Source organism: Archocentrus centrarchus, unplaced genomic scaffold (assembly GCF_007364275.1).
Source record: "Archocentrus centrarchus isolate MPI-CPG fArcCen1 unplaced genomic scaffold, fArcCen1 scaffold_26_ctg1, whole genome shotgun sequence".
Lineage (NCBI taxonomy): Eukaryota > Metazoa > Chordata > Actinopteri > Cichliformes > Cichlidae > Archocentrus > Archocentrus centrarchus.
Window position 1 is genome coordinate 7,538,696 of NW_022060256.1, and position 24,277 is coordinate 7,562,972.

Here is a 24,277-nt window from a genome sequence, read left to right on the forward strand (position 1 = left end):
CTTTGCAGAAGGCGAGGCTGCTGTGTCTGTGGAAGACATTTTGATGTTTGCAACTGGACTGACATCACTTCCCCCATCTGGCTTGGAACCACTGCCGCAAATAGAGTTCCTGGATGACGTTCCACTCCCAATGGCAAATACATGTTCAAACTTGTTGAAATTACCATTTCTGGATTCATATAGTGTGTTTAAGTCACAAATGGACTTTGGAATTCAAAATAGTCCAGGATTTGGTTGTCTATAAACTATATAGCTAGATAACCATTAGAGTAGTGTTTTTCAAACCTGGTCATCCAGGCACAATGCCCTGCACGTTTTAGATCAGAGATCCTAATCCTGAATAACTGATTAACAGGCTTTTTTTTTTTTTTAAACTGCAATCATCTGAATCAGGTATGTTAAAGCAGGAAAACTTGGACTCAAAATGTTTTTTGTTCTTTGTTGGTATTATGTGCATTTAAAGGTGCAGTTACTTTTGTTAAAATACTTTAAAATTGCGGTAAGCAAGCATGTCTTTTTTTTTTCCCCTCAGACAGCATTTGGACAATTGTTTTTCATTCATTTATTTCCAAATTTTAAATACTGAAACTGTGGGTGACAAGTTGTGTACATGTTCCACCATCATTACAATAAACTTCCCTTCAATTCATAGCTGAGCAATTTCTTTTAGTTTCAGATATAGTTCAGTTGAAGACTGCCACTGTTCTGGCTTCTGTAAATGATTGTGCTCCACTGCAAAGTCCAAGTATTCTTGCATGTTTGGGTCCCCACATGGAGCTCTTGTCAGATGAACGTCAGGAAAGGCATCCAGTTCAGTCATTTCGATTTTAAATCCACAGTCTCTGGAGCCAAACCTATATTACAGAGAAGATATGATTACATTTAAATTTATGATAAAATGGAAAATACCATCTATCACCAAAGTATTACCTGTGTGGTAAGTAGTAGAGCTCATTTGGCACTCCTCCTGGACATGATGCTGTTCTGGAGGGGCGGATCCTGTGACTGTTCCACAGTCTCATACACTCATCCAAGTCCCTCTGAATAACATCACCAAAGCAATATCTCAGCAGACACTGATGCTCGTGACTCCCATTTAAGTATCCAGCTTCTCTAAGGTCTGCAAATAGCTCCATCCAGAACTGACACCTATAAAAAAATCAGTAATATAGTGTTATAATTTTCATATCCATGTTTAAACGATGGTCACTCAAAATGAATTTAAAGTATGAATACCACTTACCTTCCCTTTCTGAATATGGACCACCAGGACTCAATCCTCTGGTTGGTTGTGGATGAGCCATACATGTGGCTGGACGCTCCAGAGTAGTAGTCATTGTGGTGGTGGCGTAGCGTGCACTGAATTGCGGCCATGGTCCCGTTCTCCGTGCCGCAATCGGTTCTCAGTCTCATGGGCTCGACACACGGGGAGCGACAAACGACAGCGACGAATGGGTCGCATCGCCACTGGGGTGAAACCGAACACACGGGACGCGATAGCGACGGCAGCTTTGCGAATCGCACTCTTACGTCACTCGTCTCCAAGAAATGTGATTGGTTATGAAACTGGAGGGATTTAGACATTTTCAAAGCAGTCCGTGTCAGACACGGCAATAAAGATGAGGAGTCTGAAGATTTTATTGCAACTGACAGAAATCTTGCTGTTAAGTCTCCTCTACAAAAGAAAAAGACAACCTCGCGTTCATCCTATATTAGCACAAAAGTCCTCTCTATCCGTTTGTTTAACGTTAGTCTTGCACCAACACGTTCTCATGTGGCTGCCTTTTATGTTTAACTCGATAATCACTGCGTGAAGTGTCATATAATATAGGAAAGTCAAACACAGCTAAAACGATGCTTTCCTTCCTGCTGAAAGTGGTTGCAGACTGCAGTGTGTAGCATACTCTTCGCTCATTGGTCAGTCAATGAAACTCTTGCTGATTGGTTTAGTGCCACGCGACAGCGACAAAAGTAGAACATTTTCCAACTTTGTTGTGTCGCGTCGCCTGGTCGCGTGTGCACGTCTACGTGTACGAGCTCGAAATTTCACATGCACGAACGTCGCCGGTCGCTTAGCTGGAGGAGGGCAAGCGATTGTCGCCTCATCGCACAAGCTCCATAGGAAATGAATGGAGAGCGAGCGACGTCGCTCCCCGTGTGTCGAGCCCCTCATGGGGATGACACCGAGGTTTCGCACACATGACAGGAAATAGTGAGCGATCACAGATGGGTCATTATTTGTTGCGCCACATATAAGCCACAGTACTTTACGGGAAAATCCATCGATGCACCCTGAAAGTGCCAGACCGAATGGCTTGAGTTTATCATAACCATCCACGTGCCACATATAGTTCGGTCCCATGGAGTGGTAGGTTCTTCTTATAAACCTTCTGCGTGCTCTCCTCTCGCACCCTTGAGGATTAAGCTCCCGGAGCAAATTCATTACATGATCCCTCCTCACTCGCAGATTGTACTTTTGTCTGAGTACCTGCCACATCATGCGGTAGCCAAACAGCTGTCCAGGTCCACGAAGTTCCACTCGTATTGCTCTAGTTATGACGTCGGTAGAGGACAAATCCTTTCTGCGATATAACCCGGCATCATTCAGTTTGCTTTTCAGCGACCTTAAGCTGATGTGTACACCGTGTAAACATGCCATCATGTCTACGATTACAGCGTATGAGTGACCCTCATTAAAATATCGTATGCACTGCTGCAGCATATCTGGTCGTTCTGTCTGTTCTGTGCCGTTTAAAAACTCTAAGGACCGTCCACAAGAAAAACAAAACCGCGTTAATCTACTCATATGTGCCCCGCAAAACGGGCAAAACGCCACTCGACTGCTGTCCATCTTGGGTTGAAATGCCCGCTTCCGTTATCACTTCCGGGTCAGCCTTGGAGTTAGTACCTACCCTTTCCGGTTGATTTTGCCACTTGTAAAAGTGTTTCGAGTGATGTTAATTTGTTTTCTGAAATGTTAATTTGTTTTCTGAAATGTTAATTTCTTCTGAACTTGTAAAAGTGTTTCTCGTATTGTTAATTTGTTTTCTAAAATGTGATTTTGTTTCTAAAATGTAAATTTGTTTTGCCACTTGTAAAAGTGTTTCAGATTTTGTAATTTTGATTTGCACCTCCCGGCCACCGTATGAATTTGGCCTATCGAATTTGAGTACACGAAAATATCTGCATCGAATTTTTAAAAGGTGAATTTCTTATCCTGAAATTTTAACCATCGAAAAATAATTGGAAAATGAGTCAAAAATGACATTTGATCCGATAAGAACAGAACCACTGCTGTGACCCTGAAAACCCAAACCCTAATCTGGTCTCATTGCACAGGCCTCGACTCAGCCTTCAGATGTTGCTTGCTCTTGTTGTGGCTGTTCTGAGACAGCAGCCTCTAGGGGGTGCTAACAGCACCATCCATCCATTCACTTTTGCTTATCCTGTTCCGGGGGGGGGCCAGAGAGAGGCCCAGGCGGAATTGAGCCCAGGCCTTCTAGATGGTATTTTAACTGTGAGGCACCAGTGATGACCACCGCACCACCGTGCTGCCCTAACAGCACCTTACACTGTTAATCTGCTTTAACTTGTTGGAGTAAACGTCACCAAAATGTTCTTCGTGTTTTCTGCAGCAGTGAAGAGAAGACTGTTTGCTTTCTGATGGGACTTGTCTGACTCAGGAGCTGATAACCTCAGTGTCAACACTGTTAGGTAAGATCTGAAAACCCCTCCTGAGTAAACTCACCTTTGTTACACACAAACACACTCAGCACTACATACACACAAACAGAGAAGCTCCTAACTCTGTCCTATTTTATTGATGACTTTCAGGCATTTGCCAATAGCTGAGTTGATTAATAACTATAACATCCAGCTGTGTGGTGCTATCAGACAGTTTTCTCAGTGAGCGGCATCTCTGTAGAGCTCAGTTTGTTTCCTAACTCACCTTCAGGATGAAGGTGTGTGTCCTCCTTGTGTGTGTGTGGCTTCTCTGCTGTAGGACGGAGGCTCAGTCCAGGGCGTAAGTCTATTTAAGCATTATTACTTGTTAATTAATTTTTTTATTACCCTGCAGCCTTACATTTACTTCTTCAGCTGTTTGGGGCTTGAACATCTGTGTTCATTTTCATGTGATATTTAAAGTCCACCTGCAGGGGTATGCACAGAAGGAATTACAGTAAATTATTTCTGTTTACTGTCCACCAGGTCACCAGTGGACAGCTAAGAGTTAAGGTTAGGTTGTATTTTAGCCATATGCCAAAGAAGTCCAGCTCCAGAAACTAGACAGTTTTGCCTTTCGTGTCAAATTATTTTAGTTACAGTTTGATCTTCCAGATATTGGATATGCCATGCAGGTGAAAATTCTAGCTGGGAATCTATTCCAAACAGGTCGCTGGCAACCTGGTGGATGTTAAGAGGTTATGGACCACAGAATCAATAACCTCTATAAACAGATAAGGATTTTGTGCCAGAAGCTTTCCCGTTTCTGCTTGTAGTTCAAGTTCGTTTGACCAATCACATTTAACCAGGTGGATCATGTACATCCCGGGGAGAGTTAGCCAATCCAAACCACCCTTGCTCAAAGGTCATACATTCTGGTGGTCAGAAGCTTTCAGCATAGGTGTACAAAACAGTTTTTTTGCAACATCATTATAAATTTGCAGCATCAGATAAGTTTGTCTTTTTTCACTGTCCTTCAACACAACATGAAGCTACAGAACTTCTGAGCTCTCTACTTCTAAATCATAAGATCTACAACACACGTAGAAAGGGCAATGTTTGCATGACACATAGTGACACTATAGCTACAGAACAGTTTACGGAAGGCTGAAATAAGCCAGAATTACATCCAGTAGATTTTTAAGACCCACAGTGAGATGGCTGCAAAGGTTCCTGAAAGGTTCATTTAAACCTTTGAAGAGATCTACAAACAGCTGTGGTAAACAACGTCTTTGGATTGGGTGGCGCTGTCACTTGGTGTTGGCTCTCACTGCGGTATTGTATCACTTCCTGTTCCTGTTTCGGAGCACAGTGTTTTGCTGTCTGTTAGCTGTTATATCTGTATAACTCGATTTATCTGGATAATAACATATTTTAGTGTAATCTTCACCTACTTTAAATAGCATACTCTTTGCTGAATCACCTGTATTCACATTACTCACTTTATTTGTTTTTAGAAATTCGCTAGCTTAGCTCAGCTAGTAGCTTAGCCCTTAGCCGACTCACTACCAGCATGGCTTCTTCTCCTGTCTCTCCTGCACTTTCCTGCTCTGGGTGTCACATGTTTAGTTACTCCTCGGCCTCCTTTAGCAGTAACGGTACTTGTAATAAATGTAGTCTGTTTGTAGCTCTGGAGGCCAGGCTTTCTGAACTGGAGACTCGGCTCCGCACCCTGGAAAATCCTACATCTAGCCAGGCCCCTGTAGCGGGTGCGGACCATGGTAGCTTAGCCGCCGTTAGCTCCCCCCCAGCAGATCCCGAGCAGCAGGGAAAACAGGCCGGCTGGGTGACGGTGAGGAGGAAGCGTAGTCCTAAGCAGAAGCCCCGGGTACACCACCAACCTGTTCACGTCTCTAACCGTTTTTCTCCACTCGGCGACACACCCGCCGAGGAACAAACTCTGGTTATTGGCGACTCTGTTTTGAGAAACGTGAAGCTAGAGACACCGGCGACCATAGTCAAATGTCTTCCAGGGGCCAGAGCAGGCGACATTCATGGAAATTTGAAACTGCTGGCTAAGGCTAATCGTAGATTTGTTAAGATCGTTATTCACGTCGGCAGTAATGACACCCGGTTACGCCAATCGGAGGTCACTAAAATTAATATTGACTCGGTGTGTAACTTTGCAAAAACGATGTCGGACTCTGTAGTTTTCTCTGGGCCCCTCCCCAATCAGACCAGGAGCGACATGTTTAGCCGCATGTTCTCCTTGAATCGCTGGCTGTCTGAGTGGTGTCCAAAAAATGACGTGGGCTTCATAGATAATTGGCAAAGTTTCTGGGGAAAACCTGGTCTTGTTAGGAGAGACGGCATCCATCCCACTTTGGATGGAGCAGCTCTCATTTCTAGAAATCTGGCCAAATTTATTAACCCTCCTAAAACCTGACTACCCAGGGTTGAGACCAGGAAGCAGAGTTGCAGTCTTACACGCCTCTCTGCAGCTTCTCTCCTCCTGCCATCCCCCCAAAACCCCATCCCCATAGAGTCGGTGCCTGCTCCCAGACCACCAAAAACCAAAGCTCAAATCAGCAAAAAGCTATTTAAGCATAAAAATTCAAAAACAATAAATAATACAGCTTCATCAACTGCACCAAAAAATAAAACAATTAAATGTGGATTGTTAAACATTAGGTCTCTCTCTTCCAAGTCCCTATTAGTAAATGATTTAATAATTGATCAACGTATTGATTTATTCTGCCTTACAGAAACCTGGTTACAGCAGGATGAATATGTTAGTTTAAATCAGTGGTCCCCAAACTACGGCCCGCCTTCACATTTGGCCCGGCCCCCTGAACACCCCCCTTACCCCCACCCCAAGGGAAAAAAATATTGCCCCCTGTCAAAGAGAATGTAATACAGTCGTACCTCGTTATATTGCAGGTCACTTATTGTGGCTTCACTTTATCGTTGATTTAAAAAAAAAATAAAATTACAAATTCTGTTCCACGGAGTTTTCATTATATTGCGGGATTTTGCGGTATATAGATATTCTGTAACACATAACTATGTTCATCACTGGGACAAAGAGATCAATTACGCCTACGCCAATAGTGGAAACAGAAGTTAAGGAGGGCGAAGATACTGCACCACCTTCATCGCCATCAGTACTGCCCAGCTACATAATTCATCATCTTCATCATTCAAGTTGTAGTAAGAGAGTGGAGAAGGTTTATATGAGTGAGGGAAAGGTTTATAAAGCCTTAAAATATATATAAATAATAATATAACTCCGCTACTTCCCGGATTTTCACCTATCGCGGGGGTCTCTGGAACGTAACCCCGCGATAGGTGAGGGATCACTGTAATGGCGAAAAGGTTAGGTAAGAGAAAAATCGATTCAGAATGCAGGGTATTTAACCTGCAGTGGACAAACGATTATTTTTTTGTTCAATGCAAAGAAAAGGCTGTTTGTCTCATCTGTCAAGAGGCGCTGGCGGTATTCAAAGAATACAATCTGCGACGGCACTATGAATCCCATCACAAAGACAAATATGATAGCTTGCAAGGCCAAATGCGGGCAGACAAACTGTCAAAGTTAAAAAGTGGACTGTTAGCTCAGCAGAATACATTTGTACGCCAAGCTCAGCTGAACCAGTCATCCGTTCGGGCCAGCTTTTGGGTTGCTCAAATGATAGCAAGCAGCGGTAAACCTTTCACGGATGGAGAGTTTGTTAAGAAATGTTTGAATGCTGTCGCGGAGGAGGTGTGTCCCGAGAAGAAAGATGTCTTCAATGCAGTGAGTCTGTCAGCGAGTACAATCACCAGACGCATCGAAGAAATCGGGGGTAATGTGTATGCACAGCTGCAGCAGAAGACAAAAGAATTTGACTTTTTTTCATTAGCACTGGATGTGAGCACAGATGTGCAGGACACAGCGCAGCTGGTAATTTTCATTCGTGGAGTTAACGCAAACTTTGAGATGTGCGAGGAGCTGGCAGCCCTCCAAAGTCTCAAAGGGACTACAACGGGGGAGGATATTTTCGGCAAAGTATGCCAAACCATGGAGGAGTTGGACCTGGACTGGTCAAAGCTTGCCAGCATCACGACTGACGGGGCTCCTAGTATGGTGGGCGTGTCTCGGGGTCTAACAGGACGCGTCAAGCGGGAGATGGAAGAGCGGGGTCTCACCGCCCCGCTACAAGTCCACTGCTTAATTCACCAGCAAGCACTGTGCTGCAAAGTGTTGAAGTGGGATTCTGTCATGAAGGTTGTGGTGTCATGCATAAACTTCATCAGAGCAAAGGGACTTAAACACAGGGAGTTCCAACAATTCCTGTCTGAGCTGGAGTCTGCGCACGGCGACGTGCTGTATTACACAGAGGTCCGATGGTTGAGCCGGGGCAGAGTTTTGAGGCGTTTTTACGAGCTGCTACCCGAAATTAACGCATTTCTTCATTCAAAAGACAAAACGGTCCCAGAGCTGATGGACCCAGAGTGGAAATGGCACCTGGCATTTTTAACAGATGTGACAGAAATGCTGAACAGCCTTAACTTGCAGCTACAAGGCCAGGGGAAACTCATTTGCGACATGTATTCCCACATAAAAGCATTTGAGGTGAAACTAGCGCTGCTTTTGGAACAAGTGAAAAAGCACAACTTCATCCATCTCCCTGCTACCCAAAACCTCTCTGCAGAGAACCCAGCGGTCCCGTTCCCAACTGAAAAGTGTGTGGAAGCACTGGAAATGCTGAAGGCGGAGTTCGGTGTGCGATTCCGTGAACTACATGTTAATGCAAAAGAAATCCGTCTTTTCCAGAACCCCTTTGTTGCCGACATCGATGAAGCCCAGCCTTCTTATCAGTTTGAGTTGGCCGAGTTACAGAACTGTGATGTTCTGAAAGACGCGTTCAAGCCCAACAGTCTTATTGACTTCTATGCCGCCCTCCCAAATGACACGTACCCTAACATAAAAAAACACGCAATGAAGATGTCCACACTTTTTGGTAGCACGTATATCTGCGAGCAAACCTTTTCACACATGACACTCCTGAAAACTCCGATGAGATCAAGATTGACAGATGAACATCTGCATCAGTGTTTGAGACTAGCTGTGACTAGAATGGAACCTGACATTCAACTTCTCACCAGCCAGATGCAGGCCCACAGTTCACACTGATGAACATACATAGGTAAGCTCACTTTTGGGACTTGAATGAGTCATTCTGAGTATAAACAAATATGATCATAATAAAATCTACTGGGATAAAATCCATCCCCACAACTATACTGGTAGTAAAATGTAATGTGCTGTGTAGGTGCTGTATCACTGAGTTTGGTTTCTCAGCCTACTTGCTTTGTGGTTTTCACAGGGAAGTTGATGAGAGAGAAAGCTGCAAACAGCAGTATCTACAAGCCTTCTGGAACCTTCCTTATAAGGAAGGAACACAAGAACTTTGAAAGACTGCTGATATGAGTCATTTAAGAAAGAGATTCTGCTCTGACAACTTTACCTGTTAAGATGTGCACGGCACAACATAAAATTAATGTTCCACAGACTTTTTTTTCTGTGAAGAACCCAGAGAGGGTTATTTGGTTATTATTTCATAAATAGTGTTATTTATTTTGTAAATAGTGTTATTTAGTTTGTTAATAGTGTTATTATTTATTTATTTCCTGACTTTTTTTTTCTGTGAAGATCCCGGAAAGGGTTATTAATGTTTGGTTATGTGTCGTTTTCTGAAAACAATAAATGTTTATGTTGAGGTACCCCTGCAATTGTCACACTTTCTATTTCAAACTGACCCGGCCCCCCATCAGAGAAGGGAAAAGTTATTTGGCCCTTGCAGGAAAAAGTTTGGGGACCACTGGTTTAAATGAATCAACACCCCCGAGTCACAGTAACTGTCAGAATGCTCGAAGCACAGGTCGAGGAGGAGGAGTAGCTGCAATCTTCAATTCCAGCTTATTAATTAATCAAAGACCCAGACAAAGTTTTAATTCTTTTGAAAGCCTGACTCTTAGTCTTGTCCATCCTAATTGGGAAAATCAAAAACCTGTTTTATTTGTTATTATCTATCGTCCACCTGGTCCTTACGCAGAGTTTCTGTCTGATTTCTCAGACTTTTTATCTGATTTAGTGCTCATATCAGATAAAATAATTATAGTGGGTGATTTTAACATCCATGTAGATGCTGAGAATGACAGCCTCAACACTGCATTTAATCTATTGTTAGATTCAATTGGCTTCTCTCAAAATGTAAAGGAGCCCACCCACCACTTTAATCATACTCTGGATCTTGTCCTAACATACGGCATAGAAACTGAAGACTTAACAGTATTCCCTGAAAGCTCCCTCCTGTCTGATCATTTCTTAGTAACATTTACATTTACTTTAATGGATTACACAGCAGTGGGGAATAAGTTTTATTACAGTAGAAGTCTTTCTGAAAGTGCTGTAACTAAGTTTAAGGATCTAATTCCTTCATTGTTATGCTCTTCAGTGCCATGTGCCAACACAGTGCAGAGCAGCTACCTAAACTCTGCTCCCAGTGAGGTCGATTATCTCGTCAATAGTTTTACATCCTCACTGCGTATAACTTTGGATACTGTGGCTCCTCTGAAAAGGAAAGCTTCAAATCAGAAGTGCCTGACTCCGTGGTATAATTCACAAACGCACAGCTTAAAGCAGATAACCCGAAAGCTGGAGAGGGAATGGCGTCTCACTAAATTAGAAGATGCTCATTTAGCCTGGAAAAAGAGTTTGTTGCTCTATAAAAAAGCCCTCCATAAAGCTAGGACATCTTACTATTCATCATTAATTGAAGAAAATAAGAACAACCCCAGGTTTCTTTTCAGCACTGTAGCCAGGCTGACAAAGAGTCAGAGCTCTGTAGAGCCGAGTATTCCTTTCACGTTAACTAGTAATGACTTCATGGATTTCTTTACAAATAAAATTTTAGACATTAGAGAAAAAATTATTCATAACCATCTCAAAGATTATTCTTCATGTTCGGCTGCTTTCAGCACTGCTGGTATTTGTTTAGACTCTTTGGCTCCAGTTGATCTTTCAGAGTTAACTTCAATAGTTACTTCCTCCAAACCAGCAACATGTTTGTTAGATCCCATTCCTACTAGACTGTTCAAAGAAGTCTTTCCAATTATTGATGCTTCAATCTTAAAAATGATCAATCAGTCTTTATTAGTTGGCTATGTACCACAGACCTTCAAGGTGGCTGTAATTAAACCTCTACTTAAAAAGCCATCACTTGACCCAGCTGTCTTAGCTAATTATAGGCCAATCTCCAACCTTCCTTTTCTCTCAAAGATTCTTGAAAGAGTAGTTGTAAAACAGCTAACTGATCATCTGCAGAGGAACGGTTTATTTGAAGAGTTTCAGTCAGGTTTCAGAATTCATCACAGTACAGAAACAGCATTAGTGAAGGTTACAAATGATCTTCTTAGAGCCTCTGACAGTGGACTCATCTCTGTTCTTGTCCTGTTGGACCTCAGTGCAGCTTTTGATACTGTTGACCATAACATTTTATTACAGAGATTAGAGCTTGCTATAGGTATTAAAGGTACTGCACTGCAGTGGTTTGAATCATATTTATCTCATAGACTCCAATTTGTTCATGTAAATGGGGAGTCTTCTTCACACACTAAGGTTAATTATGGAGTTCCACAGGGTTCTGTGCTAGGACCAATTTTATTTACATTATACATGCTTCCCTTAGGCAGTATTATTAGAAAGCACTGCATCAATTTTCATTGTTATGCAGATAATACTCAGCTTTACCTATCAATGAAGCCAGATGACACACATCAATTAGTTAAACTGCAGGAATGTCTTAAAGATATTAAGGCCTGGATGACCTCTAATTTCCTGCTTCTAAATTCAGATAAAACTGAAATTCTTGTTCTCGGCCCCACAAATCTTAGAAACATGGTGTCTAACCAGATACTTACTCTGGATGGCATTACTTTGGCCTCCAGTAACACTGTGAGAAGTCTTGGAGTCATTTTTGACCAGGATATGTCCTTCAATGCACATATTAAACAAATATGTAGGACCGCTTTTTTGCATTTGCACAATATTTCTAAAATTAGAAACATCCTTTCTCAGAGTGATGCTGAAAAGCTAATTCATGCATTTATTACTTCTAGACTGGACTATTGTAATTCATTATTATCAGGCTGTCCTAAAAGCTCCCTGAAAAGCCTTCAGCTGATCCAAAATGCTGCAGCTAGAGTACTGACAGGGACTAGAAAGAGAGAGCAGATTTCTCCCATATTGGCTTCTCTTCATTGGCTCCCTGTTAAATCTAGAATAGAATTTAAAATTCTTCTCCTCACATACAAGGTCTTGAATAATCAGGCACCATCTTATCTCAAAGACCTCATAGTACCATATCACCCCAATAGAGCACTTCGCTCTCAGACTGCTGGCTTACTTGTGGTTCCTCGGATACTTAAGAGTAGAATGGGAGGCAGAGCCTTCAGCTTTCAGGCGCCTCTTCTGTGGAACCAGCTTCCAGCTTGGATTCGGGAGACAGACACCCTCTCTATTTTTAAGATTAGGCTTAAAACTTTCCTTTATGATAAAGCTTATAGTTAGGGCTGGATCAGGTGACCCTGAACCATCCCTTAGTTATGGTGCTATAGGCCTAGTCTGCTGGGGGGTTCACATAATGCACTGTCTCTCATTCACCTTATTTACTTTGTTTATACTCCACTCTGCATTTAATCATTAATTGATATTAATCTCTGGATCTCTTCCACAGCATGTCTTTCTCTCCCCTCAGCCCAACCGGTCGCGGCAGATGACTGCCCCTCCCTGAGCCTGGTTCTGCTGGAGGTTTCTTCCTGTTAAAAGGGAGTTTTTCCTTTCCACTGTCGCCAAGTGCTTGTTCATAGGGGGTCGTTTTGACTGTTGGGTTTTCTCTGTATTATTGTAGGGTCTTTACCCACAATACAAAGCGCCTTGAGGCGACAGTTTGTTGTGATTTGGTGCTATATAAATAAAATTGAATTGAATTGAATTGAAACTTGTTGGAAAGTTCCCACATTGAGAATCTTGAACTTCCAGGGATGTTTGGTGAGAAAGTAGCTCTTGGCTTGCATGGAGTGTTAGCTCTGAGTCACTGGAGGACAATTATTTTTGTATTTGACTCATTAAAGTAAATGCAGAACACCGGCATAGCATGAATACACTTTTTTCAAATCAAATTCATAATTCATACAAGTCTGGATAGACGTGCATGTACACACACTGGAGGTGTACAAAGAGCAGTCATTCCAGTTTACAAAGAGAATAAAATCGGCAATGCATATGTGCAAATATTACAATGTAAGCCACTAAAGACAAAGGTAAAAATACCAAACTAATGATACACACTAATAACAACACAAACATGCGCCACATTAAAACATCTGCCCTCTCAGGTATCTGATATCAGCGCCTCTCTCGTTCCGCTTGGACGCCCTGGAGACCGTGGTGGTGCAGCTGTTTGGTTTTACAGATGAGGTCACCGTCTACGTGTTCCTGAAGACATCGATGGCTCCAAATCACAAGGTTCTGGCTCAGGAAGTTGTGACCCTCAACGCACAAAATAACCACCAGGCTGATGCCAAAGTCCGGGTGAGACATGACGCATACAGGCTAGCACCTGCGGTTTATCTGAAAGCATCTGAAATAATGATGATGTCACTTCCTTTTGTTGTCTCTCCAGCTATACCCAAACCAGTTAGACAAGAGTGTGACTGATGTGGTTCTCCATGTGCAATCAGATACGATCAACCAGCACCAGTCTGTGCCCATCAATCGTGCCAATGGCTTCCTGTTCATCCAAACCGACAAACCGCTGTACACACCGCTTCAGAGTGGTGAGACAAGTTTGTCCCAGTTCAGGCCGCAGCCTTCTCCTTATTAATCTTATGCTTTATAATCGATCTTTAGACTCAGGTAGCTGGACACAGCCCTACATCACAGCTTGGAAAGCACAAAGTTAGGATGGTCTTTGTTCAGGTGGTCCTTATCTGCTCATAAACCCGCAAACTGAGATGAGGATCTGAGGCTAGAGGGTTTAGTATGTTGCACAGATGATATGACGGCTCTAAAGAGTTCCCATGTGCATGTGATCTCCTGTGTGCACAAAGGAAGAGACTAGCAGTGATGAGAGATCATGCAGTGTTTTCAGGGACCAAGCAGTGAGGCAGAAAGGCAAAAGTGTAAAAACTGAATAAAAAAATCATCAACAATGTCCGTAACTAAAATGATATAAGGAAATACAAAAAGTAGCTACTCAACAAGGCCCAACTCAAAATGAGGTTCACTCACTAAACAACAACACAACTATGGTTAACTTCATTGACCCCACCTAACAATTTATTTGGTTTGTGTGTGTGTGTGTGTGTGTGTGTGTGTATGTGTGTGTGTGTGTGTGTGTGTGTGTGTGTGTGTGTGTGTGTGTGTGTGTGTGTGTGTGTGTGTGTGTGTCCAGGGTTGAGACCAGGAAGCTGCAGAGTTAACACGCCTCTCTGCAGCTTCTGTCCTCCTGCCATCCCCCAAATCCCCTGTGCCTGCTCCCAGACCACCAAAAACCAGCAAAAAACTATTTAAGCATAAAAATTCACAAAGAAATATCAATATAGCATCCTCAAATGCACCAAAGAGTAAAACAGACAGAGTTTTAATTCAATTTGAATTTGAAACTCTGACTCCACCCTAATTGGAAAATTGAAAAACTTGTTTTATTTGTAGCATTTTTACCTACAATATAAAGCACCTCAAGACGAGTTGAGTTGAGTTGAGTTGAGGCAGTACGGTGGTTAGCACTGCTGCCTCACAGTTACAATACCAACTGGAATTGGGCTGGGCCCCTCCCTCTCTCTGTGTGTGGAGTTCGCATGTTCTCCCCATGTCTGCGTGGGTTTTCTCCGGGTACTCCGGTTTCCTCCCACAGTCCAAAGACTGTGGCAGAGCCACTACAGCTGATCTTAGGTTAATTGGCTGTACTAACTTGCCCATAGGTGTGAGTGTGGATGGTCGTCTGTCTCTCTGTGTTAGCCCTGCGACAGGCTGGTGACCTGTTCAGGGTGTACCCTGCCGCTCACCCTATGACAGCTGGGATATGCTCCAGCCCCCCCGCGACCCTGAACAGGATAAGTGGAAGTGAATGGATGGATGGATGGATGGATGGATGGATGGATGAATGGATGGATGTAGATGCTGAAAATGACAGCCTCAACACTGCATTTAATCTATTTTTAGATTCAACTGGCTTCTCTCAAAATGTAAATGAGCCCACTCTGGATTTTGTCCTGACATATCGCATAGAAACATTTAACTATATTTCCTGAAGGCCCCCTCCTGTCTGATTCAATTTAATTCAGTTTTATTTATATAGCTCCAAATCACAACAGTTGCCTCAAAGTGCGGATCATTTCTTAACGTTTAAATTCACTGTAATGGATTACAGTAGAAGGGATTACAGTGGGGAATAAATATCATTACAGTAGAAGTTTTTCTGAAAGTACTGTAATGAATAATTCCTCCATTAATAATATAATATCAGTAATAATAATTTTTAATAGTAATGATAATTATTATTAATATTATTATTATCTTCTTCAGTACCATGTGCCAAAACAGTGCAGAGGTCAATTATCTCATCAATAGCTTTACATTCTCACTACGTATGACTCAGGATGCTGTGGCTCCTCTGAAAAAGGAAGCTTCAAATCTGAAGTGCCTGACTCCTTGGTATAACTCACAAACGTGCAGTTTAAACAGAAGCTGGAGAGGAAGTGTCATCTCATTAATTTAGAACATCTTGGTTTAGCCTGGAAAAACAGTTTGTTGCTCTATAAAAAGCCCTCTACAGTGCTGGAACATGAAAAGGAAGTGATACTGCAGTGAGAGCCAACACCTAGTGAGTGCCACCAAGTGTTTTTCCCATTCACCTGATGCCTCAGGACTTACCTTACTCTCTCTAGGTATTTGGTGTTTCCAGATTTCCTAGCAGCTTCTTGATGGTTCCCATTTTCCTGTGGAAATCCAAGGTTTTTGTAGCTGTCCTCAGTGACTGCAATGTTGCCCACTGGTAGTGCAATCCCCTCAGTTCTGACTACCTTGCCCATCTTTGTTAACCAATTGATTACATTTCTCCAGTCCGAATGACATTGTGATGTCAGTGCTGTAGATCCTACTGGTGTGGATCAGTTCACATCTGGCATACAGCATGATGTCATCCATGTAGAGGAGGTGGCTGATGTTTGCTCAGTTGTAGTTGTAGTAGTTGGTATACGTAGCCAGTCTTGTTAATGATCTGGCTGAGCGGCTTCAGGCCAATGCTGAACAGCAGTGGGGACACTACTGTCTTTGGAACAATAGGTCGAATACCACCCAGGGAATGTATACAGTAAGTGTCCCCCAGGCTAGGCCTCCCACCTCTACCCCTCCCACCTACCTTGGAAGGTATATATATAACTGAAGCCATACCAGCTCAGACACTGCTCGGGTCTTTGTCAGGTGTTGAGGAACCAGGACATACTGATGATAAGTAGGCTACACGAACAGGGATATGGCACAAGAGGACAGCTCAGGGTCAGTTTTTATCTTTCAGGTTGTCTTTGTCCTGGTTTACCTACTTAGATAGTTCTAATTCCTTCAAAAATTCAGATGGTCCTCATTTAGGTTCCCCATTATCTGAATAAATTAAAGTGGTTAAATAAGATTTAAAAAAAGCTGTTCTCTGTCCACTCATTTTTGGCTGTGTTTCTGTGTCCAGTGAAAGTGAGGGCATTCTCCTTGAACCAGGAGCTGAGGCCAGCTAATCGCAGCGTCTTCCTGACCTTTAAGGTGAGTGGGAAGATGTCACATGTACCTGAAGGGGGCACTGATATGTTGCGACCTGTTTCATAATATCCTACACGCCCCCCCTGCAGGACCCAGATCGTACCACAGTGGACATTGTGGAGATGGTTGATGTGAACAATGGAATCCCATCTCTCCAAAACCCTTTCAAGATCCCCATCAACCCAAAGTAAGAAATGAAAATAAATAAAAACAATAAACTACACACACATGTGTATTTACACTAATTCCAGGTTGTGATTCCAGGTTGGGGATTTGGTCCATTGAAGCTTCTTACTCAAATGATTTCACCACAACTGCAACAACTGACTTTGAAGTTAGAGAATATGGTATATTAAAATCTCATGAGCCAAACTGATGATAAATTATGAAGCATAAAACATAAATTATTAACTGCTTTCATTCTGCATCAGTTCTTCCCAGTATCTCCATCCTTGTGGAACCAGAAGCAAACTACATCAGTCACAATTTCTTCACTAATTTCAACTTCAAGGTCTCCGCCAAGTAAATAAACATCCCAACGCCATTTTAAAACTTTTAAATCATTTGATGCTGTCAGTTACACTCAGCTGGTATTTTACCTGTCCCAGGTATCTCCATGGTGCTCCAGTGGATGATGGTGAGGTGTTTCTGCGCTATGGCTATGTTAGCGGAAAAAATCCTCCAGTTATCATCTCAAACTCTGTCATCAGAGAAAGTGTAAGAGACATAAATACTATTATTATTATTATTATTATTATTATTAATATTAATATTATTATTAGTTGCTGTTGTTATCCTTTATTCTTCCACATGTTTTTGTGCATTTCTCCTGCATACTTTTACAGAAACTGTTCAGGTATCAAAATGTTTCACTTTTTCAGGACGGCTGGTTTATTAATCTCATGGTTTTTAAAAGATTTAGATTTGTATACCAATAATAACTTTAATTTATTTCAGAGATTATTGTCCATTTAAATAAAAAATAACAAAAACCCAATCATCAGCTATTACAGAATAAACAGACAATTATTCCAGTCTTTGTAGAAGCAGGAAAAATATCTTGTATCATTTAAAGAAGGTTCAGTTAAAACTTTTTGGAGCAGATTTTCTGAATCAGTCAATCAGCACATAAATTTATGGATGAAATTTCTCAGCAAATCATGAAAAGTAAGAACATTACTGTCACGGACATTAGGTGTGAATGCGTCATTAATTCCACCTGAAGCTTTTTCATTTGATATACTGTAAGTCCATCGTAAACGTGCTGTATAATACACAAACAGGCTGGAAGTAGAGCTATTTTAACATCATATGTACACCTGTAGAATTTAGAATATTTGCTTTTGCATCATCATCACAGAGATCATTTCTGATGATGTGACCCCAAATACAGTATATCTAAACCAGTGGTTCTCAGACTTTTCCATCATGCCCCACTTCACTGGATCAAATCTTTTCATGCTCCACGTAAAGCGCGGTCCAGGAGGGGGGATCCCCCTCGGTGGCGAAGGGCAAAGCGACGGCTCTATTTATCAGAATCAGAATCAGAATACTTTATTGATCCCAGAGGGAAATTTCTGTTGTTACAGCTGCAACCGTTTCATTTAGACGAGTAAACCAAAAACACAATAACATACACTAAGGCATAAAAATATAAAGACTAAAGAGATAATTTGACTATAAACACATCTAAATCTATACACATATGAAACTTGTGAGTGCAAAAAAAAAATAATTTTTAAATAGGTGTCATTATATATATATATATATGCACAGTCCTTTTTGTACAATGTATAAGTGTATGTACAATGTATGTGGAAATTTAAACAATTTTATGTACAATTGAATACTGATAAATGAATGACACTGATGAACCACAATGTCATCTATTAAGGGAGGAGTTATAGAGTCTGATGGCCACAGGTAGAAATGACCTCCTGTGGCGCTCTGTGGTGCATTTTGGTGGGATGAGTCTTGCACTGAATGTGCTCCTGTGTCCCATCACTGTGTTGTAGAGTGGGTGGGAGCCATTGTTCATAATGGCCTGCAGCTTAGACAGCATCCTCCTCTCCGACACTGCCATAAGCGAATCCAGCTCCACTCCCACCACATCACTGGCTTTGTGGATCAGTTTATTGAGTCTGTTGGCGTCTGCTGCCCTCAGTCTGCTGCCCCAGCATGCAACAGCATAGAGGATGGCACTCACCACCACAGACTCATAGAAGATCCTGAGCATAGTCCGGCAGATGTTGAAGGACCTCAGGCGTCTCAGAAAATAGAGGCGACTTTGGCCCTTAATGTATAGGGCATCAGTGTTCTTAGCCCAGTCCAGTTTGTTGTCAATGTGTACTCCCAGATATTTGTAGTCCTCTACGGTGTCCACACTGACCCTCCCGATGGACATAGGGGCCACCGGTGCCTTGTCTTTCCTCAAGTCCACCACCAGTTCCTTTGTCTTTGTCACGTTGAGCTCTAGATGGTTCCCCTTGCACCATGTGACAAAGTCCTTCACTGTCCTCCTTTACTCATCCTCATGACCCCTGCTGATACATCCAACTATTGCAGAGTCATCAGAAAACTTTTGAAGATGGCAGGTCTCTGAGCAGTAGCTGAAGTCTGTGGTGTAGAGGGTGAAGAGGAAGGGAGAGAGGACAGTCCCTTGTGGGGCTCCAGTGTTGCTAACTACTCTGTCAGACACACAGTGCTGCAGGCGTACATACTGTGGTCTGCCAGTCAGGTAGTCAACAATCCAGGACACAAGGGGGACATCTACCTGCATCGCTGTCAACTTATCACCCAGAAGAGCAGGCTGAATGGTGTTGAATGCACTTGAGAAGTCAAAGAACATGACCCTCACAGTGCTGGCCGGCTTATCTAGGTAAGCATAGACTCGGTTTATCAGGTAGATAATGGCGTTCTCAACTCCCAGGCGGGGCTGGTAGGCGAACTGGAGGGGGTCCAGAAATGACTGGACCATGGGCCGGAGCTGATCCAGGACGAGCCTCTCCATGGTCTTCATTATGTGGGAAGTCAGTGCCACTGGCCTGTAATCCTTGACGTCACTGGGTCGCGTCATCTTCGGGACCGGAACGATGTAAGATGTCTTCCACATCACAGGGACCCTCTGAAGATCCAGGCTCATATTGAAGACATGGTGCAGTACTCCACAAAGCTGGGTGGCACAGGCTTTAAGCACCCTGGGGGAGACCCCGTCAGGGCCTGCAGCCTTGTTTGTGTGGAGTCTCTTAAGTTGTCTTCTCACTTGGTCAGCAGTGAGACTAACTGTAGAGGTGGCGGGTGGGGGAGGGGTGGAGACGTCAAGAGGGCCATCACAGGAAGGAAGCAGGCTATTGTGAAGTGTGGGGGTGGGTGGGGGTGGAGTGGACTTCTGGAGACCGGCAGCAGAGCTGTCTGGACGAGGGATGACAGAGCCTGCAGTGTCAAACCTGTTAAAGAACAGATTTAGCTCATTGGCCCTGTCCACACTGCCCTCCATTCCCCTGTTGTTGCTGGTCCTGAAGCCAGTGATGGTTCTTATTCCACTCCATACTTCCCTCATGTTGTTCTGCTGGAGTTTCAGCTCCAGCTTCCTCCTATAATTGTTTTTAGCCTCCCTAATTGTTGTTTTAAGTTCCCTCTGGATCGTTCTCACCTCCTCCCTGTTGCCAGCCCTGAAGGCTTTCTTCTTATTATCTTATTCTTATTTACACAGCAGACGGTGATGGTGGACAGTTTTGGTACTCGCTGTGCTTGCATACCTGCTAACATTTCCTCATTCCACCGTCAGATGCTCTGTATCTGATGTTCAACATTTGTTCCGTATGACTTTTCCCCACCAGTGGGAAACAGTTTGAGAAACACTGGCCTAAACAATGTTTTCCCAAGTACCAGCTGTTACCCACAGGAGCGCCACTGAAAAATGTTGTTTGCCTTGTTATAATGTGCTCAAAGTAATACAAGGATAATCAAAAAGTCAGGTGACTGTTTCTGTTATGTATAAAAGGAGGACTGCACGGTCAAGTGATTGCAGCAGGTCCCAGCAGTAACTGTCTTGAGTCGGGATTTGTCATATCTCACAATTTCACAGTTCAACAAAGTTCTGAGCTGCAGAAGAGAACATGTTTGTCACAAATGATCTGAAATGCAATGGCTCAATGGCAGCTGGTTTCACCATCATGCCAATGTGCCCACGCAGTCTGCCTCCATCTGCCCTACTAACATTTGGCTGCCTTTCAACTTCCCCAAACTGAAAATGAAGTTGAAGGGTCACTGTTTGGCAGAGGAGATCCAGAGTGTATCTCAGAGAAAATGAGACTTCTAGAAAGTTTTCCAAGCACGGCAAGAGTGCTAGAAATGATGTTTTGCTGTAGATCGAGAATATTTTGAAGCGACTGGCAGTCCAATTTAAATCGGCTAAGGTTTTGGGTTCTTATAGGGACAGACCTGTCCTGACCTGTAATCCTAGTTTAAGTAGTCCTCATTCAAATGGACTTCATTGGGATAGTCAGGTTCTGAAGCCAGGGGGTCTTTGCAAACTTGCTTCTGTCCAACTCAGGAACTCCTTACCACCAAAAGGGTGCTAGCGTTTTTTGAGAACCAGATCACATTTCAAGAATCTTGAGATCTGCACTTTACCCAGAGTAATTCAGGCTGAGAATGCAGAATGCAGAAGATCACTGTTTTTTCTTTTTTAAAGAAAATGTACCATACCAGTCAAAAGTTTGGAGACACTTTGACTTGTGCCTGCATACTGTTGAAAGAAGAAAAGAAAAATTTATTCTAGCAGCCTAATTAGCTCAGAAAGTCACACAGTCCTCCTCCAGGTGATTCTCATCAACTCATATCTGTTGTTTTCAGATCTGGGTCCATGTTTCTTATAAGTGTTGTTTGCGTGTGTCCCCTTCAGTTGTCCCCATTGGGTGAAGTGGATGTGAATATTAACATGGAGAATATTCTGTCCCAACACGATGGACCAAAAGACCTCAACAGCCTGGTGGGGAAGTACCTGTACATAGCTGTACTGGTGGAGGAGAGCGAAGGTATGCACGGATCACTCTGCTCTTGACATGACTATTTTAATTATTTAAATACTTACTTTGTGGGGGACCTGTTTTTGTTTCTCAGGTGGTATTATTCAGGAAACAGAGTTTGCTGCGGTGAAGTTTGTCAAATCACCTTACAGCCTGAGCCTGGTGTCGACGCCCCCATTTATCAAGCCTGGGCTTCCTTATAAGATTCAGGTGTGTCTCTTTATTTTTAACATGTGGTTCCAGTGCACCTGACGGTTGTTCAGCAGGAGAAAGTTTGTAATTTGAAGGTTGTTTGATGGCCCATATTGTGGCACATCAGACCAAATTTCAACAACACAACTGCTGCTTTTTTGGAGCATTTCACATCCCCAAAATATTTGCCCATAACAGCCAATGGGAGCATAAGTAGCACAAGTGACAACTGCAATTTCAATTCTTTGTATTTTCCTTGTATACTTGTGTATAATGATAATAAAGTTGAATCTAATCTAATCTAATCTAATCTAATCTAATCTAATCTAATCATTTAACATCATTGCTTTTCTCTAAACTCTATTCTTCTTTGCTTTCATTTAGTTACTCCTTGGCCTCCTTTATCAGTAACGATACTTGAAATGAATATATTGTATTTGTAGCCTTGGAGGCTAGGCTAACTGAACTGGAGACTCTGCTCCACACCCTGGAAACTCCTGTAGCTTGCCAGGCCCTTGTAGTCGGTGCAGACCAAGGTAGCTTAGCCACCAATAGCTTTTCCCGAGCAGATCCAGAGCAGCTGGGAAATCAGGCTGGCTGGGTGACTGTGAGGAGGAAGGTACACCACCAACCCAGTCACATCTCTATCTGTTCTTCTCCACTTGTGGACACACCCGATTTAAGAAACGTGAAGCTAGCGACACCAGCAACCATAGTCGGATGTCTTACGAGGGCCAGAGCAGGCGACATAGAAGAACACCTGAAACTGCTGACTAAAGGCTAAACATGAATTTGGTAAAATAATAATTCACATCAGCAACCAATGAGGTTGTTGCTCTATTAAAAAAAAACAAACAAACAAAAAAAAACCTAGAATATCTTACCCTTTATCATTGATTGAAGAAAATAAGAACAACCCCAGGTTTGTTTTCAGCACTGTAGCCAGGCTGACAAAGAGTCAGAGCTCTGTAGAGCCGAGTATTCCTTTAAGTCAAGTCAAGTCAAGTCAAGTTTATTTATAAAGCACATTTAAAACAACGACGTTGACCAAAGTGCTGTACAAGATCTGTAACCCCAAGGACTATACTAAATAAAAATAAAAATATATAAATAAATAAATAAAATAATAAAATAAAAATAAATAAATAAAAACATTAAGAACAATAAATAACATAAGAAAATTAAAAATTAAAACGTTTAAAACAAGTACCATAAAATACCATAAAACAATCATCTAAAAGGAGGTAGCACTGCAGCCAAATGCCAAGGAAAAGAAATGTGTTTTTAATAGAGATTTAAATGTGTGTATCGTCTGAGCTGTGCGGATATGGAGAGGTAGATCGTTCCATAGCTTTGGTGCTGCTGCTGCAAAAGCTCGATCACCTCTCTGTTTTAGTCTAGTTTTAGGCCTCTGTAAGAGCAGCTGGTTCGATGACCTCAGAGCTCTTACAGGGGTGTGACAGTGAAGCAGCTCAGACAGATACAAAGGTGCCAGTCCGTTTAAGGCTTTAAAAGTAAGCAATAAAATCTTAAAATCGATTCTAAAACGGACAGGGAGCCAGTGAAGGGATGACAGGACTGGGGTAATGTGTTCATGCTTTTTTAAACTGGTTAAAAGACGAGCTGCCGCATTCTGGACTACCTGCAGGCGGCGCACAGATGATTGATCTATGCCAAAGTACAGAGAATTACAGTAGTCCAGGCGGGAAGTAATAAAAGCATGAATAACTTTTTCCAGGTCCTGCTGCGGGAGATAAGGTTTTACCTTGGCAATGACTCTGAGTTGGTAAAAACTGATTTTGGTAACAGCACTTACTTGCTTCTCCATTTTAAAACTACTATCTAAAATGACACCCAGATTTTTCACAGCATCACGACAGTGAGGAGCCAAATGACTCAGAGTGCCAGAGGAGTAGCTTGAGGGGTCAAATTTACCAAAGCATATGACCTCGGTTTTGCTTTCATTAAGATTTAGGAAATTGTTTCTCATCCAGGACTTGATGTCACTTAGACAGTTCAGCAGGGGTTCCCATGGATCTCTGCTGTTCAGTTTGATGGGCATATACACCTGGATGTCGTCAGCAAAACAGTGGAAACAAATATTATGTTTCCTAAAAATCGACCCTAGAGGCAACATATACAATGAGAAAAGAATTGGGCCCAGAATGGACCCCTGAGGCACTCCACAAGAAAGCTTTGCTGTGGTAGAAAAACAGTCTCCTAGATGGACAGAGAAACTTCTATCAGTAAGATAAGATCTGAACCAAGTCAGAACCGTGCCTTTAATGCCAGTTTCATGTTCTAGTCGGGATAGAAGGATCTCGTGGTCCACAGTGTCAAAGGCAGCTGACAGGTCTAGAAGTACTAAAACTGCAGGACTACCAGAGTCCACAGTTAAAAGCAGATCGTTAAAAACTCTTAAAAGAGCCGTCTCTGTGCTGTGACGCATTCTAAAACCTGACTGAAACTTTTCCCACATTCCATGTCCACTTAAAAATGCTTGAAGTTGCTTAAAAACAACTTTTTCAAGAACCTT

The 24,277-nt window shown here is 42.5% G+C and overlaps 2 protein-coding genes across 2 annotated transcripts in view; one reads left to right on the plus strand and one right to left on the minus strand.

The window, feature by feature from the left end:
* Positions 1-588: 588 nt before the first annotated feature.
* Positions 589-3,016, minus strand: LOC115776049 (uncharacterized). The gene is made up of 4 exons (XM_030723652.1): positions 2,169-3,016; positions 1,244-1,408; positions 931-1,149; positions 589-854 (listed from the first exon to the last, which is right to left on the minus strand). The coding sequence occupies exons 1-4, from the start codon at positions 2,849-2,851 to the stop codon at positions 647-649; spliced, it is 1,275 nt and encodes a 424-aa protein (XP_030579512.1). The 5' UTR covers positions 2,852-3,016; the 3' UTR covers positions 589-646.
* An 888-nt stretch (positions 3,017-3,904) lies between these two features.
* LOC115775917 (complement C5-like) overlaps positions 3,905-24,277 on the plus strand; it is a 118,730-nt gene continuing 98,357 nt past the window's right edge. Inside the window, exons 1-10 of the mRNA XM_030723436.1 lie at positions 3,905-4,024; positions 13,105-13,300; positions 13,392-13,545; positions 16,452-16,522; positions 16,609-16,706; positions 16,784-16,866; positions 16,951-17,041; positions 17,128-17,236; positions 21,426-21,558; positions 21,644-21,759. Coding sequence (XP_030579296.1) covers positions 3,957-4,024; positions 13,105-13,300; positions 13,392-13,545; positions 16,452-16,522; positions 16,609-16,706; positions 16,784-16,866; positions 16,951-17,041; positions 17,128-17,236; positions 21,426-21,558; positions 21,644-21,759 — 1,119 coding nt within the window. The 5' untranslated portion in view covers positions 3,905-3,956. The remainder of the gene's footprint in view (positions 4,025-13,104; positions 13,301-13,391; positions 13,546-16,451; positions 16,523-16,608; positions 16,707-16,783; positions 16,867-16,950; positions 17,042-17,127; positions 17,237-21,425; positions 21,559-21,643; positions 21,760-24,277) is intronic.

What these genes read in the sequence shown, in the direction of transcription:
- LOC115776049 (XM_030723652.1), bottom strand. Translation starts at nt 2,851, where the DNA reads ATGGACAGCAGTCGAGTGGCGTTTTGCCCGTTTTGCGGGGCACATATG. An exon ending in TCCATATTCAGAAAGGGAAG is followed by an intron (nt 1,150 to 1,243) that starts GTAAGTGGTATT and finishes ATTTTTTTATAG; the next exon opens with GTGTCAGTTCTGGATGGAGC. An exon ending in CTCTACTACTTACCACACAG is followed by an intron (nt 855 to 930) that starts GTAATACTTTGG and finishes TCTGTAATATAG; the next exon opens with GTTTGGCTCCAGAGACTGTG.